The following is an 18,573-nucleotide window of genomic DNA, read 5'->3' as shown; positions in this document are numbered from 1 at the left end:
GGAATCGCCGCCGCCGCCCCCCGCAGACCCCCTCACCTCGGCAGACCGCTACGAAGACGACCCCCCCCCCCCCGCTCGCTCCACCGGCCCGACCCCGCCGCGGCCCGCCCTGGCGCCGCCGCCTCGCGCCCGCGCGGCGCCTACTGTTGGGTTTTCAAACCTCGCCGCCCGCCCGCTCCGCCAATGGGGGCCCGCGCCCGCGCGGCCGCCAATCGGCGCCCGCCGTGGGGCAGCAGGGGCGGGGCCCGAGCGCCCGGCCGCCCGCGCGCCCCTGGACGGCTGGGGGCGCGCGCGCTCCTCCCGGCGGGCTTTGCGCGCGGCTCCGCCCTGCCTCCCTCGGGCCGGGCGGGGAAGATGGCGGCGGGGACGGGCAGTGAGTGCGGGGCCCGTCGGGAGAAGGCGGCGGGGAGCGGGCGGGCGGCGGCGAGGGAGCGGCGGCGGCCCGCGGCAGCGGGGCTGGGTCGGGAGGGGGGCGAGGGAACGGCCCGAGGAGAATTGAGCGGTTGCGAAGGGAGGGGGCGGGGGCAACGGCCCGGGGGAGGGGCGGGGCTATGGCTGGGGCGGCCGCGGGGGGCGGGGGCAACGCCGCGGGGGCGGGGCCAGCGGTGGGGGGCGGGGTCCCCGGTTTGGGGTCCCCGGTTTGGGGTCCCCGGGGGCGCCGCCGGGGCTGCGCGGGTGGGGGGGCGGGTCGGCGCACTCCTTCCCCTCTCCCGGCAGAGCACAAGCTGCTGAGCGCCGGCCCCACGGAGCCCTGGTCCATCCGCGAGAAGCTCTGCCTGGCCTCGTCCGTCATGCGGAGCGGGGACCAGAACTGGTAAGGGAGCGGGGCTCGGCGGGGACTGCGTCCGCCGCTCTGCCCTCGGGCGCGCACGGGCACCGGGCTCCCGGGGCGCCGGACGGGTGGTGTGCTGTGCCGGTGCGTGGCTTTTCACCGTGCCGGTTCGGTCTGCAGCAGCCAGTCATAACCGTTCCTGCTTTCTGTTCAAAACGAAGTTGGGCTGTTGAAGATGGAAGTCTTAGACGGGTACCTTGAAAATCTTTTTGCTTCTTTCGTAACTACTGTGTGAAAGCAGGAGTGTGTTAATCAGAACAAAGAGTAACGTTATTCCAGCATAAATTGGAAGAGGTGAGCTGTGGCCGAGGAGGATGTTTGATAACAGACTCCTGGGCATCGCTTCTGCACTTGTAGCTCTGTTTCGCTGCCTTTTTCCCCTCGCCAAAGTAAAGTTTTTGTGGAAATGCAACGGTGTCATCAGAAGCTAGAAACTTGCTTTTCAAAGCAAGGGAGGGAAGCTGTTTATTTGGGAGTAGGCAAATATTTTTGAGTCCAAGGGCTGTACTTCAGTAGTTCCCAAACATAACAGCTCATTGGCAAGTTCGTTGTGTTTATGGGGGCTGTTCAGTGATGAACGTCAAGACGGCTCAGCGTCTTTTCTCAGCATGTTGGTTGGGGAAGAAAGTAAGTTGGCGGTGACTCGCCATTTCTCTCCTGCAGGGTCTCAGTCAGCAGAGCTATCAAACCTTTTGCAGAGCCGGGACGCCCACCTGACTGGTTTTCCCAGAAGGTAAGATACTGGCATTTGAGTCTTGGAAAAAATGAGTTCTGCATGGGATGTGTAAGACAGCTGCCTAAGAGAATGTATTTCTTGTTTTTAAAAAAGATAGCAAAATTAATTAAAAAAAATCAGTTTTGTATAAATCAGATTAAATGCTTTTTTCTGTTTCTGAAATTAAATTTGAGCTTACAGTACAGTTGGATAAGGTTAAGGAAAAGGCAAGAGTGATCAAAGATGTGAAAGAGCTTCCTTGTAAGGGAAGGTTAAGTAAAGTAGAGCCCTTCAACATAAAAAAGAGATGAGTAACGGGAGGTACGACAGGTGTCTGTATAACCAGAAGTGGCATGAAGTTGAGGGTGAATAAGCATTAATTGTTAGTGCTTTGTCCAGTACAAGATTTAGAGGCTATTAAGTAAGACTAACAGGAGGCAGGTTCAAAGCAGACCTAAAGAGATTGTTCTTCACCAGGCATGTAATTAAGCTGTGGAATTCCTTGCCCCAGGAATTTGTGGATGCCCGTGTATTTTGGTGTCTTACTGTTGGGGCAAGCACCTGCGTTTTTTGTTGTATGAGGGACAGAGAGATTAAGAGAATCAAGGGAGGAGAAGCTGGGGTTTTTATGTTGCTTACTGTTTCTTTTAAGCTATGAAACTGGCCTTGATATAATGTTATTTTGTTTTCTCCATTGAAATATTTTTGGTTGATATTCACAGACAGAAATGTCATGGCTACAGTTTTCCTAATCATGCTTGCCTGATTTGATTTCTAAATTGTTTGTTGGGAGCATCTGTTCTTTAGCTTTGTTTTTGGAAATCAGCCTGGGCAGTGCTAGAGTAAAAAAGTGAATATGCTTCCTCAGTTTGTGCTACACTAAGTTATAGCCGTGGGGGAAACTCTGGAGAAGACTGTCAGATATGTTCATAAAGTGTAAGACCTCTGAAGAAGTAGGATTAAGTGCCCTGTAGGCTTTGTTGATAGGCATTTGCTGATGCTGACTCTTTGGTGTCCTCTGACTTTCTTTGTTTCTTCTTAGCACTGTGCATCTCAGTATTCAGAGCTCTTGGAGACTACGGAGACCCCTAAGTGAGTACAAAGTCTGAAGCAAGTGCAGTCTGCAGCAATTTTGGGTGGACTTGTCGGTTCTTACCGGAAAGGACTTGATAGTGCTCCTCCCAAAAGGAGCGTTCAGGAACGAGGAAATTCAGTTGTGATAGCTGGCGTGGGTGGACAGTGGGATCAGGGTATGGCAGATGGGGGAGATTGGCAAGCCCAAGGTATTTCTTAGAACGTGCTTCCCATATATCCTTATCTTGTCTCCTTTTTTCGTAAGACTGAAGTATTTCAGTATTACACGGTTCTAAAGCTGGTCACTGCGTACTTGTTAGTGTCTTCCATATGCCCCTACTGTCGTTACAATGCATGGCGGGGTAATTGGGGCCGCTTTGCCACAGCTCCATTTGTAAGAGTTGCAGTGTGCGTTTGGGGACTTAATGCAGCAAAAAGAAATATTTATTTGGCCGGAATAAAACATTACGTATTAGTCTTACTGATCAGAAGCTTTACACATAAAATTATCATTCAGAATAGTGGTAGAAAAGACAACAAGAGTGAGAAGGGGAAATGTTTTGTATTTGTCTCTATTTTGCAGTGGTTTCTTATAGTTTTCTTATCAATGCTATCACTACACCTTTGTGGTCTCAGATATTTCTCAATCCTAAATCCAGGCATTTTGTTTTGAGACGTCACATCAAATTAAATTAAAGGCAGGATGTTTAGAAGTAGTATCTGTTTGTGATAGTGCTGAATGATCTTCAGCACTAGAGTTGCAAAGACAAAAGACTTAGTAGAGTTATTGAGGAAAAAAAAGTCGATGTTTCTTCGTGGGTAGTAAGAATCTTCTCTGAATGATTGATTTTTTTTCAGGTTGAGACTTTGCAGTGGGCTTGCATCTTTGATCTGTTCCTGAAGTCTTTAACACTGGACGCATTTAAGGATTAGATAAACTATTCAAAGAGGTTGTTTGAACATTGTGCTGTCCAATATTAAGAGAAACTGGAAGAGGAGGTTGATTTTTCTTTTGTGCATGTTTGTGTCAGGAATGACAGACAGCAGCCATTTACGAAAGGAGAACTGGGTTTTTTTGTGTTTCATGTCTGAACTGTTCTGTTTTTCTCTTATTCTATAGGAGAAAACGTGGTGAGAAGGGAGAAGTTGTGGAAACTGTGGAAGATGTTATTGTGCGGAAACTGACTGCAGAACGAGTTGAGGAGTTGAAGAAAATGATTAAAGAAACACAGGAGAAATACAGGTATGTGGCAGAGGCATTAAGCTGCGGTGCACCTAAGTGGCACCTGGTGGCCTAAGTGGGATGGTGCTCGGGGTGAAAATGCTGCGTAGGGCTTATTGTTCAGTGATAAGTAAGTAAGAAGATTTCCTGATTACAGGCAACTCAAGAAGGATGCAGAGCTGATCCAGGCCGGACACATGGATAACAGACTAGAGGAGCTGTGCAATGAAATTATGATGTGGGTTATTTAATTATTTCCATGTTAAGCTTTCTTCTGAGATTGTAGTTGCCTGACACTGTCTGTTTGTCAGACACCTCTTGCTCCGCATACATTGGGTTAAGAGAAACAGGGCAGCTGGGCAGATGCTTTGGCCTCTGAGGGTGGACTTAGTTTGGATTGGGGGGCACCAGCTTGTGTGGAATATCTTTTGGAGTTTCTCAGTGAAGAGCTCAGTGATGGCTTGCAGCAGCATGCTTGCCTCCTCCGTTTTGCTAATCAGCTGGAAGTGAAATTTCCTGCCAAGTGTGTCGTTCTCTGACTGGTCTCTGACTCCGCTTCCCTCCTTAGAGGATTTGAGCCTGAGTCCGCAGAGGCAGGTGGTTGTTGTCTGGAGATAATGGGGTGGGGGTCAGTAAGCTGCAGAGAAACTAAGGGGAAGTGGAACACTGTGTGACAGTAGGTTTTGGTTCTGTATACAGAAAGAAAAAAATGGAGGAGGAGGAGGCAGAAGTCAAGAGGAAGGCTACAGATGCTGCTTATCAGGGTAAGCTGGAAATGAGCTTCCTTACTCCTCCTCAGAGACAGATGCATATGTTCATAAGAACATTTGGGAAATACATAAGTCTTGTTAAGACCTGTGCAGGAGGAATTCCGTGACCCTAGGAGTTGGAAAGAAAGATTATATTCTCTTTCCAGTGCTGTATTTGCAACAGGGCAAAATGCAGAGACTTCTGAAAAGGGAACAAATTCTGTAGAAAAGGTGTATCTAAGAGGAAGCAGGATTAGCAAGGAGCTCTCTGTTAGAATGTCAGGCTTTTCACCCCTTTAGTTTTCCCTATAGTTTTACTATTGTCTGAAGATAAAAGGAAGAGAGATTTGTTCTGAATGTTTAATTCATTTATAATTCTTGGGGCAATTCAGTGATCTAACCTACCGGTGGTGGGAGGTGGTGAATACCCAACTGCTACGGAAATCTGAAATTAAAGTGCATTACCCAATGCTAGTATTATTTGTGAACTCAGCCTAGTGTGGTGCAAGAAATTCCTACAATATAAATTGTTTTGTTAGGGTTCTTTAGGATAAAGTCAGAGGTAACTCTCAGGGACTGTCCACGATGGAGTCATGGAATCTCACTTTTTTTTCTGTTCTCTTCCAGCTCGTCAGGCCATTAAGAATCCGCCACGACGATTAACGGGTGTGATGGTTCGCTCCCCTGCAGGCTCAACCTCCCCAGGGGGAGACTATGCTCTGGGAGATCTGTCTCAGCCCGCTGTGGACGAGGCCAGTCCGGGGGTAAGGATGCTTCCCCCTGGAAAGAGGGAAAGACCAGCTTGGGACATGGGGCTCTGCGTCCATCATGGAACAGGAGCCTGGGGAGAAGCCCTTGCCCTGTTTTGCAGACTTTTCACTGTGGTAGTGCTGTAGTGTGGTTGATGTACAGTGCTGTTCGAGATACATGTCCTCTTCCATGTCTGTGATGATCAGGTGCCTGGATCAAAGGCTATGTAGGGGCATCAGTGGGTTGGCCAGGCAGTCTTCTGTGTGTGCCTGGGAAATGGCGCTACAGGGCAGGGAAAGGGTGAAAGCATATGCCTGGAGTAGGTGTCTGTGGTGTGCTAGATCAATGCTCTTGGGGGAAGGAGCAAGTGGGGCTAGTCCGTGTGGTGGAGTGTGGCTTTGAACAGTGTGGTTTTTCTCTTTCTCAGGTCACTCCAGGGACATTGCCCAGCACCCCAGTTGCCTCCTTCATTGGAATCCCTGACACCCCTCCAGGCTCTGCTCCCCTGGATGCCCCCATGACCCCAGTCACTGATGATTCACCCCAGAAAAAGATGATAGGACAAAAAGCAACTCCGCCTCCTTCCCCTCTGCTCTCAGAGCTGCTGAAGAAGGGCAGTCTCCTGCCCACAAGCCCCAGGCTGGTATGGAGCTCCTCTCATATATGCAACCACACAAACAATTTGCTCCAGACTCTCCCACCGAAAAAGGGGGAGCTGCAAAGGCTTTTTAAAAACACAGTTTTTGTGAGAGTCCCAACAGAAGTGATATCTGAGAGATATAATTACCCCTGTGAGCCACAGAGGTGGGATCCTTTCCCAGCAGTACTGTGGGTGCAGGACTGCAGGAATTATTCAGCACGTAGGACTGGCTATCTCCCCTCAGTCGTAAGGAGTTGGAGTTGCAGGCTTTGCTAGAGGAAATTGTTCTCCCCAGGGGAGGGGGCATGTTAGTCAGCATCATCCCAATCAGTCTCCATGGAGGTGTTCTTGGTGATTTCTACTTTGGGCTCACAATTCTTTACATCTTGGCAGGAAGTTGAGTTTCAATGTTTGTAATGGGTCTTAGCATAGGAGTAGGGAGTCCTTTAATGGGGTTTATGACCAATACTGAAGTGCTTCAGTCTTCTCGTAGTCGTAGACAGTTATTAACATCACTGTGATGACAAGCCACTTTGACCCTTCTGGTGTTAGTGACTCTGGAAGTCTTAGGAGGGCGACCATTGCTGATAGTGTTTAGAGCCCAGTCTGAAAATAGCAGCCATCAGCCTGCCCGTGGCACGGATTCCCTGTGTTGGTGCTTGTGTGATGGAATAGGTGTATTGCTGTTGACTTGCTTTTTTTAATAGTCAGATTTGGGGTCTTTTCTATCTGTTAGCTTGGGTAAATGTTCCATGGGTTCTGTGTTTGCGGGGTGCAATGTAACATAGGGTGGAGCAAGGAGAGAGAATGGCTGTAGAAGAGTGGGTTTTCTTTGTATCGACAGGACTGTTTTACATCTGCTTCAAGGTCCGTCATAAGTTTACTGTGTGACCTTGATAGAGTTCCTTTCCATCTTGGTGCTTCAGTTTCCCTCAACTCAAAATAAGGGATAATTCCATGCCATCTCAGGGGGTAGAGAGACTGGTATCTGTAAAGGAATTTTGAGGTCCTTGAACAGAGGAACTAAGGTAAAGCAAATGAAGTATTTGGCCTAACTTCAAAGGAAGGTGGCACTGCAGCTGTATTGTAGCTGAAGAGCAACAACTAGTTTCAGACTTGTCATGTTGTGCTCTTGCATAAGGGGCCTCAGGCAGGGACTATACTAGACAAAAAGTGCAAAAGAAATGCTGAGACAGCAAATGATGGACATACTCGTGGAGGTGCATATCTGGCAGAGAATCACTGATGTGATGATATCTCCAGGAACTTCAGTTGTGTCCTCCTTTGGCAGGTCGGTGAAAATGAAATGGCAGTGGCTTCTGGTCACATGAACAGCTCAGGAGTCCTGCTGGAGGTAGGAAGCGTCCTTCCAGTGCTGCACAGTGGGGAAATGCAGTCGGCACCTGGTGCTGTCCCTGCATCTCCTGCTGCTTCAGGTAACTCAGGACTCTCCCTCTACAGTTCTCCCTTCAGATGTACCTTCAGACTGTTCTATGAATTCTCTTTGGAGAGAGATGAAGGACATCTAGCCTGGCTGGTTCTGGGGCTTCTTTATGAGTTGTATTCCTATTTCTGTACCCCTGTTCCTCTCACCCCTACTTTTTTTTAAGAAGACTCTAATCCTTACAGAAAAAAGAGTGCCTTGATCTAAAATGACTGAAACAATTAGACTTGATTCGATCCTGGTCCATGCAGTCTAGTTTTCTGATTTTGACACTGGCTAATACCAGGCATTTCAGTGTAGAAAGAAAGGGTTAGTTAACAGGGAGTTGGGGAAAAATTGGTCTAGTATCTGATTCCTGATGTGTCAAACTGCGGCTCCTTGTGAATCTGGAGAGCTCATGTGTCTTACCTCTGCTTTAGCTGAGAGGTCTGTTGAGGATTAGACCACAGCAGACTGTGAGCTCCAGTGTAAGTTCCACAGAGGGAGGTGAGAGGGACAGTGCAAGAGTCTTTGCATTGGGCCCTGTCAGAACAACCTGCCTAAGGTGAAGTTTCTTCTCAGCTCGTGCTAACCAGTGGTTTAGTCACGTTGTCTGCAACTGAGGATTTATGCCATTCATTCATATATAATTCCATATGAATAATCTCACTTTCCTTATCCATGTCTGTTCTTTAAGACCTGTTAATTTGGTCCAGACAGTTCAGTAAATTCAGACTGGAAATTACAGCTAAGATGAGTGGCAACCTTTGATATAAGAGGAATTCTACAGCAAAGACCTGCAAAGAGATCCCCTCTGCTCCCTTCCAGCTCCTGTGATGACTGTTTGTCTTGGCTTACCTTGTGTGGCTCTCTCAGCACTGTTTTTCAGATTTCCCGTAATTGTATTGGGATGAGCCTTTGGAAGGGCATCTCTCTGCATGTGTGGCTTAGCCTGTCCAGCCCTTACATTGAACGCAATGTCCCATAGTCTGCATGGTTCTGTCTCAGACTGCAGACACAAAGGGGTCATGCATTTTTGGTGCAGGTTCTCCATATAGCTTTTGGGACCATTTATAGGTACCTCTCAGTGTCTTTTCCCAGAAGAAGCCACTGGACAGTGAAGAGCCCATTGGTGGTTTTGTGGACTTCAGTGGTGGCTGCTTCTTGCTCATGTGCTTTTTCCTTCTATTCTCTGTTAGGTGCTCCTACGCTTTCCCGGCTTTTAGAAGCTGGTCCTGCACAGTTCACCTCACCTCTTGCTTCCTTCTCCGCTGTTGCCAGCGAACCTCCAGCTAAGCTCCTGCCACCCCCCGTAGAGCCTGTGTCCCAGGCAACCATTGTCATGATGCCCACGCTGTCAGCACCATCCGTTGTGCCACCAGCTGCAGCTCCAGAAAGCGTAGCCACAGGTGCGTTCCTGAACTACGCACTCATAGGTCATGCACTGTTGGAAAACAGAAATTCCCTTGGGATCAGCACCCAGCGAGCTTTCAGCTGGCCTTTTATCACCTCAGACTCGCCGTCCTTAGGACGGTTACAGCTGGGTTCTGGAGTAAACAGATGGTTTTAAACAGGATTTGCTGGGTGGGGGTGGGGGTGCTAATGGTATGTTGCTGGATTGTGGTTCAAGGGCTGGAGTTCCCACTTTGTCTCTACTGTGGGAAAGCAAACCCGTATTTGTCTTTTACTTTTCCAAGCCATGCTGTTGTGGGTGGACCTGGGATACTTGCAGTTGGTGCTCGGTCTCATCCGCTGCAGTATTTGTTTATGTGGGCTTGACTTCTCCAGATTGGTCTCTGATTGTCACTCTCATCCTTGTGCAGTGAGCCAGCCAGAAGCCTGTGTTTCCATGGAGGCAGTGTCTGATTCCCATACCGTGACAGTGTCCATGGACAGCAGTGAAATATCCATGATCATTGATTCCATCAAGAAAGAGTGCCTGGGTTCTGGGGCTGGCAGCACTGCAGGCTCTTCCAAAGATCACTGCATGGATGGGAAAGAAGACCTGGATTTGGCTGAGAAAATGGATATTGCAGTGTCCTATACAGGGGAAGAGCTGGACTTCGATACTGTTGGAAATATTATAGCCATCATTGAAGACAAGGTAAATGGGCAAAGCAGAGTGCCAGTGCCTTTTGCTCCACATCCAGTTAGGTTAATCTCAAGTGATTACTGTTCACCAATTTAGTTAGTTTAAACAAGCAAGAAATAACTATTCCAAAATGCGCATTCTCACCATCGTTGTCCAGATCAATAGGAAATGACCTTATGACACCACTGCTGCTAGTCTGCCACGTTTAGCTTGGTGCTCCTCTTCAGAGTGCAGAAAGAAATCTCTTTCTTCCTCATGTTGGGTAGGGTTTGGGTCACATCTCTGGCGGACAAATGAGCACTGCTTGCAGCATACTTCCCAGGAGTGCTGTATTTCTGAAACTGAAGCTCCACAGGAGACTCCACAGGGAGTGATACGAGTCTGGCTGCGAAAGGCAACTTTGTAAACCCAGTACACCCGGTTGTCCGCAATTGTCTCATTACCAAATAACATGAACTTTTTTTTGATCCCTCTTTCTGACCTTGGCCTGCACTGCTGTGTGTTTGTTTTGGCAATAAAGGTAGATGACCACCCTGAAGTCCTGGATGCAGCAGTTGTTGAAGCTGCTCTGTCTTCTTTCTGCGAAGATACCGATGACCCTCAGACCCTGCCTGGCCCTTGGGAACACTCAATTCGTCAGGAGCATGAGAAACAGGCCCAGATACCCCAAGTGTCTGTGACTGTGAAGCAGGAGAGACTGGAGTGTGAGGAGCCAGAGGCCAAGGGAATTCGAGACCTAATGGGCATTGGAGAGCTGGGATCAGAAATAAAGACAGAACCTGCAGAGCAGGAGCAGAGTCATCTGGGCCCTGAGGAGACCATACCAGCAACTGCAAGAGTGACAGAAACACCAGAGCTTAGAAGTCAAGAGATAGAAGAGGATCAAAGAGCAGCTGTAGCAGCAGGAGAGACTTCTGAAATTGAGATAGAATTGGCCAAGGGAGAAGACGCAGTGCACAATACAGTGAAGACAGAGGTATGTGAGCAGAGAGGCTGTCTGGAACTGGTGTGGGGAAAGAAAGGAGCAGTTGTGGCAGGTAGGAGAGAAGTTTAGAGGAAGGATGACTGCTGGGTTGAAGGTGACCCTTCAATGAATGTGACTGACTGTTTTCTTGGGAGTCATGCTGCTGATCTGTTCGATCTGCAGAGAAGCTCTCTGCTTTAGGCAGTACCTTTATGTATCTCCCCCCGCCCATCTGCAGAATTGCTGTTGGGAAGGTGCTCAGTGAACTTCATTGCCTTGAGTTAGGTTAGGGTGAGTGAGATGTGCCCACACCTTCACTGAAGTAAGCTGACACAAACATCTAGATTTGTGCATTTCTCTTCCCTCCAGACCCCACCTGATGATGATTCATCCCCTCCACAAGTCCCAAATGTGAGTGAAGACTCCTCACAGGCTGATGTTCAGCACAAATTTGAGCTGTCAGGTAACTTAATTCAGCTAGGAAATCTTTTACATGCAACATTATTAGCTGGATAGATGTCAGTGATCTGGTTCAGGTTTTTTGGGGAGGAGGGAGAAAAGATACGTGTAGGAACAGTGGTAATTACTGCAGGACAGTAGGCATTGGTGCAGGAGCTTTTGTAGGAAAGACTGCTTTGGAGAATCAACCTTTCTGCTTTTCTTTCTTTCACAGAGTCAATGAAGGAGGAGGCCCAAGCCCTGTTTAGGAGTCAGATGAAGGTAATTCTGGATTGGACGTAGTCATCTTGGGTTCATTAGTAACATCTCACTGCTGCTACTTCCTGGCTCCCATCTGCTGAAAAGCAAAGCTTGCTTTCAGCTTTCTGCACTGAGAAGGGAATTGGACAGTCTGCAGTTGGAGCTAAAGGGAAGATTGCTTCAGGCACTATAAAGCTGTGTGTATGTGTGTTTCTGTTTCTGTGGGGGGAGGCAGGGCAGGATAGAGTGACAAGGATTTTGTGCGAGTGCCTGTACAGTTGTCAGCAGCCGTAGCAAGAAAATCACTTTGCAACACCCATAGTTGCTTTGGAGGCTCTGAGTTGCTGCTGTAGCTGGCTTTGCAGACTCATGAACTCTCTGTGTTTCAGGATGGGCAGGGTGAAGAGGATGATGAGGATGGTGCCAGTGAGGCTGCCAGTTTGGAGGAACCCAAAGAAGAAGATCAGGGTGAGGGATATCTATCAGAGATGGATAACGAACCCCCTGTGAGTGAGAGCGATGATGGCTTCAGTGTCCATAATGCACCTTTGCAGTCTCACACGCTAGCCGACTCCATCCCCAGCAGCCCAGCCTCCTCTCAGTTGTGAGTATCAGTGAAGCTCTCAGGCACACAGGTGCAAATCCCAGGCTATTTTGTGGAGGGAGCATGGGATTCTCATTTCTGTTTTGCTGACTGGGTGGGTTCGAAGGGGGAATTTGTTGATGATTTGTCTGGTTCTCCTTGCTTACAAGTGCAAGTGTGCGGACAGCACCATAGTACCCGGTCCCATTTTTTTCTTTCTGTCTTTGGCATGGATTGGTGTAGGCATGTCAAAGGCAAATAAACCGTAAGGTTTCTGCTCTGAGGCAGTATGCAGACTCCTGAAGGAAGTCCTATTCTTTCCTTCCCAGCTCAGTGTGCAGTGAGGACCAGGAAGCAATACAGGCCCAGAAGATCTGGAAGAAAGCCATCATGCTAGTTTGGAGAGCAGCAGCTAATCACAGGTGAGTTTGATGTCTTGAGAACTGGCAGAAAGAAGTGACTAATCCTAGACAAGTCTCTGCTTTCCCATCTCGGAGGCTTATCTGCCTTGGTACCGGGAGATGATGAGTCATATTCTTACTGGTAGCAGACAAATAAACATGAGAGCATGAAACAAATACCAGCAAGGATGGGCACTAAGTGGACTCCTTCTCTCTGCAGGTACGCCAATGTCTTTCTACAGCCTGTAACTGATGATATAGCACCAGGATACCACAGTATTGTGCAGAGGTGAGTCTCGGCAGTCTTCCGTCATTAGAACTCTCTATATTCGCATATTTGTGTAGGCATTTCTGGCAGGAACAATGTAGTTTTTGGCTGCCATGCAGACTGCAAGACTTGGAAAATTATTTTTTTCTGGCATGATTCAGTCGGAAACAGGTTTCCCCAAGAAAAGGGTTGTCTTCAGTAACAGATAGGTGTCTTTACACAGCCCTGTCTTTGAATGAAGTACACTGACTCACACAGAACGTTTTTTATCAGTAAGGTGGTATGTGACTGATCTGCTTCTCCCAGTTTCTATCCAAGGGTAGGATTTAATCTTTGAAATTCCAAAGACCTATCTTCTTTAATCAGCATTTTGTACTGTCCCAGATAGTGGACTCTTCTGGAAGAATTACCAGAATCCCCTGCTAGCCCCCAAAATCTCTCCTGAACAGTTCAGTGGTTGCAGCTCTAGCTTGTTACTGTCTCCTTCAGTGATGCCTGGAGAAGGCAAATGCCTCTCCTGAGGCATCTGTCACGCCGTTGTTACCATTCATGGTAACTGGTGGACAGCTTGCGTCTTCTGACCCGAGGCCTTGGTACTCAGGAACACAGCCTGTGTGTGGGAGAACCTGTTTGGCTAAATTAAATAGGTGGTCTAACTAGACATGTCACAGACCCAGGGCTGTTCACAAAAGAGAGGGGAAAGAGTTAAATATTTCTGTTGCTATTTTGACTGCATTTCTTTCATAGACCAATGGATTTATCTACCATCAAAAAGAACATTGAGAATGGGCTGATACGAACCACAGCTGAGTTCCAGCGTGATATTATGCTGATGTTTCAAAATGCGGTTATGTACAATAGCTCTGACCATGATGTGTACCACATGGCTGTGGAGATGCAGCGAGATGTCCTGGAGCAGATCCAGGTAAAGTACTGAGCTGAGGCCAGTGCAAGACAGACATCTGCCTTGGTCCATAGGTATGGGAAAGACTTCTGGATGTAAGACCATAGTTTCACTCACAGTGTCTTTGAATGAAGTAGTCCCATCTTTCCCTGCATCTCTCTTGTGCTAGCTCAGGTGTTTGTGGTGAACTAGATTGTGGATAATTTAAAACTAACACAGCAAAATGTTTTTTAGGTTCAGCCCAGACCAATTTCAAATCTAATTTCCTTCAGGGAAATGCTTAGGCCAGCAAGAACCAGGGTGTGGTTCAGGAACAGAAACAAACAAGAAGAATGGTGAATGGCAGGGGACGCGATTGCTTCTTTTGATGGCTGTGCTGGTTTATGCTGGTTTAAAGTGTACATGAAACTCTGTCCTGTGAATATATGCCATTTAAAATTTCTTGTGAAGTAGAATGTCCCAACTGGCAGGGCTAACAGAGTTTGAACTGGGGTTTTATAGTTCCTCAGGATTTGTGGCTTCTGAGGTAAATGGGGGAACTTATTCTGAGCAGCAGACAAGGAACTGAAACTGCTTCTGACCCAATCATTCCCAGCCTGTGGTTTTTGATAGTTAACTGACACGCACTAACTGACCTTGTTTTGCCTGAGAATCTTAAGAGCGTGGTTTTCTTGCAGCAATTTCTGGCCACACAACTGATCATGCAAACATCGGAGTCGGGGATCAGTGCAAAGAGCCTGCGTGGGCGAGACTCCACTCGCAAGCAAGATGCTTCAGAGAAGGTGAGAATGCTGCACCCTGTGAAAGGGCACTTGGTATCTTTTGGAGAATCCCAAGATACTGCATGAAGTTCCCATACCAGAGATAGGCAGAATGTTTTTTGAGATTGCAATGGCTCCAGCATCTTTATGTGAACAAATTTTTCTTTAAATGTGTCCATTGATTAGATTTTAGCTCTGGAGCTGTACGTCATCCCAGAGGCAGGTCTTAAGTATTATTTCTGTAATCCAAATACTTCTGTTCCCTGTTTTTAAAAACAAGTTATGAAAACAGAGTATTGGAAGAGGCATGATACGGCAGGAAGGTGTAGAGAATTGGAGGACTAGCCTCTGCCACGTTCTTCACTTCCTACTCAGATTTTTAGAACCAGGGAATCACTCCAGTCTGGTTTGCTGTATAAAACACACCAGAGAACCTTTGATTTCCACACTGATCTGAACTAATAGCAGTGTAGATTTTTTTTTTTCCTTCTGTAAAGACACATCCAGACTTGATTAAGTGATCTCAAGTGCTCTCAGCTGGTGCACACAACATTGTGACAGCAAGGACTGCCTGCTTAGTTCTAGTGGTGACTGCACAGTGCAGAGATTGTTTGGTAGGCTAGGCCTTGCCACAGCTGAGGAGGGAATATCCCTTTCCTAGCATTCTGACTCTCGCAGTATCCCTCTTTTGTCCGTTTTTATGTTCCTGCTGCATAAGACTGATGCCATGCAGGAAGGGGAGTGGGGCACATGTTTCTCTATGCTCGTGTGTGGGCTCAGTGCTTCTATGTGGTGTGTGCGTTTCCGTATCTGATATCTGATGAGTCCTTCTGTTTGGCCTTTTAACAGGACAGTGTCCCAATGGGCTCTCCTGCCTTCCTTCTCTCTCTCTTTGTAAGTATTGAAAGGCTCCAGCAGGTACTGCAGTACTGCTGGCAGTGTGCTCTGCTCCTTGTCTGGGTGATCACTGCACTGTCACAGCATCCTTAGCAGCATTGCAGCGGTGTGTGTTTAACTTGGGGGCTGTACAACCTTGATCATTAGAGAAGAAACATCTCAGTCCCTTATTTTCAGCGTGGGTGAGCGGGAAGGGCTTCAGTCTTTTCTTCTGGTTCCAAGTGTTCTCGTTTTGTCATCTGCCTTTGCTTTTTTCCACAACTTCTCTCCTGCTTTCTTTCCATGTAAATGGGAAGACAGACCAAGTGGTGCAGTACTGTAGTTCTTACACCTGTCATGCTTATACAGCTGCCCCTTCCGCACGTTCGAGACAGTACAAAGGGTCTTGGGAAGGTGAGGAGTCAGCTGTGTACTCCTTTATCATTCATGGTCTGGAAGGGAAATAAGATACTCTGCAGAAATACCTTGCTCTGTGCCTGTGGTGATCTGGAGGTGTTTGGAAAAATGTTCCCTCTGGGAAACCCCAAGTCTCTGAGTTGCGGGGAGGAGAGAGGGGAGGAAGATGGAGAGTCGTTTTTTTCTCTCGCATATATCTAAAGACAGAGGAGTACTCCGGGAGAGTCAGCATGTCAGCCAGAGGGAGAGGGCAGCGGATCAAAGGAAGCTCTCAGCTCGCCTTCTGCTCATGGAAAGGAGCTGTGCGGAGAAACTAGGGAGCTAGTGCCAGGGTCACTCAACTGGAGGAGCACTTCCCGTAGGGATCAGCAGCTGATAAGGTAGGTTAGTCAGCAGTTTCCTCTTTCCATCTTAAGAGCCAAGCTAGAATCTGCTGCTTAGGAGAAAGCCTGCACTGTACAGGCTCTAAAAGCACCTGTCTGGGCGAGAGCCTTGTTGCCTCTCTCTGCCCTGGCTGCCAGCAGTGCACAGAGATGCTGCAAATCCCAGCACCTGTGCTGTGTCCAGGGTGAATTTTAGGTAGGTCTGCAGGCAGGCCTCTCCAGGCCTTCTTAGGACAGCTTCCCTTTCTCCTGTTTGGAAGGCGTGAAAAGTTGTTACCAGATGCACAATTCCTTACCTCCCCGAGTGCTGGAGGAAGTGTTTTGTGTTTAGGGTTGCATAACTCTCTCTTTGTTTGCCTTGCGACTAGGACGGCGGCACCAGAGGGCGTCGCTGTGCCATCGAGGCAGACATGAAGATGAAGAAATGATGATGCTGCAGGCAGACAGAAAATCCCAGCACCCGGCGTCCAGAGCTGGAGTGCAAGCAAGATGCTGTTAACAGCTGTTGGAGGAGGAAGAAAAGCTGCAGGTCCATTTCTGGGACCTGGTCCACCTTCTTCGCTTGCCCCTCTGGAAAGCAGTGTCTCGTCGGAATGTGTAACCCAAAGAAACTTTCCCAGAGGGGAAGATTAGCCCCCCTGCCTGTTTTAGGGCAGTCGTCTTGGGCTTCATCAGTGTTCTGGTGTTAGCTAGCAACTGGTGGCTCGTATGTACTGTAATGTGAAGTGTACAGATTTTTACTAGTGATGTGTAAATGTGTATGTATATTAAAGTCCGGGAACAAATCCAGTGTACGGTGTGCAGTGTACTGAGCATCGCAGCTCTCTGCAGTGAGGAACCCTCTTTTTGTACAGGGGTGCATACCTGTCTAATATCTGCAAATAGAACTCTCTTCCAGGTATCCATACAGTACACAAGCATGGCAGAGCTTTGACATTACAGACAATCCGTTAATCATGGGAATGTTGCATAGTGCTTGGGTGGAGGGAAGATTCCCTGCTCGAGTGTGTGAGAATATGGTACTGTTGTGATGAAACAGGAGATCTAACCATGAGAAGTTAAATATTACAGTCTTGTTGGAGCTTTTCTTAAGAGACTGATGTATTGAAATGTACCTTACATTCTTTTCCCAGAGACTTGTAAAGGGTACGCTAGTCAGTGAAAATCCCCTGTCGTTCCAGCATGCTAGTGCCTGGTTTCACACTGGAGCTTGTGAACTGTTTCTCTCCCCTGGAAATTACAGTTCTTTCCCTCAGCAACATGGATGCTTAACTGAGTTTTAACTTCTTTCTGACAATTTTCAAGTCGCCTTACTTTCTGCTTATATGACCTGTGAGATGAAACTTGCATATTTTCTGCCCCCATGACTACCTAGGGGAAAAGAAACCAAAACAACATTATCCTTCCTGATGCTTGCAGCCACTGGGAGTGGTCTGCACTTCTTTTGCAGCATGTACAGGGTGCAGCTTTCTGACACACAAGTTGCAGGAAACTGAGTCATTGCAATTAAGACCAGACCTTACCTTAATTTTCACAAGTTTTGTGTTGACATTGGTTGTGCCTGTTGTGTTGAGTCCCATGTTTGGCTGAGGTGTATTTCCACCAAGAATCACTCTACATTTGATTCTAGAAATGTAGAATCCTTTGGTTTGCTTACTGGTTAATTTTCCTTCACTACTGAAATTGGGAACAAATTCCTGATTTGCATTTTTATGGCCTCGGTTTCCAGAGATTACAGGTTGTTAAGTTCATAGCACAAAAAGTTACAGGCTTCTTTTGGTTTCTGGTATTTTATGGAATAATTTAAGTTGGAAGGGACCTCTGAGCATTTATCTAGTCCAACCTGCTGCTCAAAGCAGGGCCAGCTTCAGAGGTAGGTCGGGTTGCTCGGAGTCTCGTCTAGTCAAGTTTTGAAAATCTGCGAGGATGGAGATTCCCTAACCCCTCTGGACAACTTGTTTCAGTGCTTACCCACCCCCAGGGAGTAAACATTTACTTTCTATCCAGTCTGAATTTCCTTCAGGGCAGCTTGTCGCTGCCTCCTCTCCTTTCGCTGTTAGCCACTGAGAAGAGCCTGGCTCCGTCTCCTCTGTAACACCTCTGCCCTGTCTTTGTCCGTGTTGAACAACTGAAGTTGCAGCATGTGGGAGGACGTTTATCATGCCCACTAGTAACTCACTTTCATTATGGAAAGCACTGCTGTTCGTTCCTACCCTTGGTGTCTTCTCTTAACCAGGTATTTTTTCCCTCAAAGAGCCTTTTCTCTTGGCCTGTGACATTTTAATAGTCTTTAATGATGTTTTAAGATCTTTAAAAATCTAAGATACGATTTTCCTCTGCAGAGCCCCGTTGCCTCTTTCCCAATTCATCATCTCGTGCTCTGACTACTAATTCTCTTCTTCCTAATACTTTGTTCTAATCTGTCTAGTGCAGAGCTCGGGCTTACTGTGCTGCATCTCCCAACATCCATCCTTTTACAGACAGATAAAACAATCGCATCTTTCTGTTTTTCTTGTGCTGTAGCTAATTTAAATGACAGGTTACACAGCATAGGTTTGGTCATGTTATATTTAAGCTTCTTTAGGACTCACGAGTGAATCCCAACTGGTTCTAAGGTTTACTCTATCCCTCAAATTGTTCTAAAACCTCCCCATTGACTTTTTAATTAGAAACAGTCTCTCAGACCCATCCCAAGAGAAAGTCTCGTGTGATCTCTGTGGCAACTGCTGATAATGATGATTAATTTGGTTTTTCCAACTGGCCCTATTTTCCACTGAGATGTTTAGCACTGATCATGCGTCATTCCCACTGATCATCTGG

At 47.5% G+C, this 18,573-nt stretch overlaps 1 protein-coding gene across 3 annotated transcripts; it reads left to right on the top strand.

Moving 5' to 3' along the window:
- Nucleotides 1–331: 331 nt before the first annotated feature.
- Nucleotides 332–16,541, top strand: BRD8 (bromodomain containing 8). Of its 3 annotated transcripts, XR_012996337.1 has the most exons (23): nucleotides 332–373; nucleotides 718–814; nucleotides 1,496–1,565; nucleotides 2,590–2,639; nucleotides 3,742–3,864; nucleotides 4,001–4,081; nucleotides 4,543–4,607; nucleotides 5,220–5,356; nucleotides 5,770–5,985; nucleotides 7,274–7,418; nucleotides 8,605–8,814; nucleotides 9,229–9,509; nucleotides 10,018–10,473; nucleotides 10,831–10,924; nucleotides 11,135–11,181; nucleotides 11,550–11,764; nucleotides 12,073–12,165; nucleotides 12,365–12,433; nucleotides 13,160–13,337; nucleotides 13,994–14,098; nucleotides 14,927–14,971; nucleotides 15,574–15,750; nucleotides 16,122–16,187. XR_012996337.1 is itself a non-coding variant. In XM_076349775.1 (22 exons), exons 1-22 carry the CDS (start codon nucleotides 355–357, stop codon nucleotides 16,179–16,181), a joined length of 2,856 nt encoding a protein of 951 aa, XP_076205890.1. In that variant the 5' UTR covers nucleotides 332–354; the 3' UTR covers nucleotides 16,182–16,541. The 3 variants fall into 3 exon arrangements, 1 of the variants encoding a protein (XP_076205890.1); XR_012996338.1 differs by lacking the exon at nucleotides 8,605–8,814; XM_076349775.1 differs by lacking the exon at nucleotides 15,574–15,750 and having other exon boundaries at nucleotides 16,122–16,541.
- Nucleotides 16,542–18,573: the final 2,032 nt, after the last annotated feature.

The sequence above is a fragment of the Aptenodytes patagonicus genome, chromosome 12 (genome assembly GCF_965638725.1).
Source record: "Aptenodytes patagonicus chromosome 12, bAptPat1.pri.cur, whole genome shotgun sequence".
In the NCBI taxonomy this organism is placed as follows: domain Eukaryota; kingdom Metazoa; phylum Chordata; class Aves; order Sphenisciformes; family Spheniscidae; genus Aptenodytes; species Aptenodytes patagonicus.
Note: the sequence above shows the minus strand (reverse complement) of the source record. Positions and strands in the feature narration are given on the sequence as shown.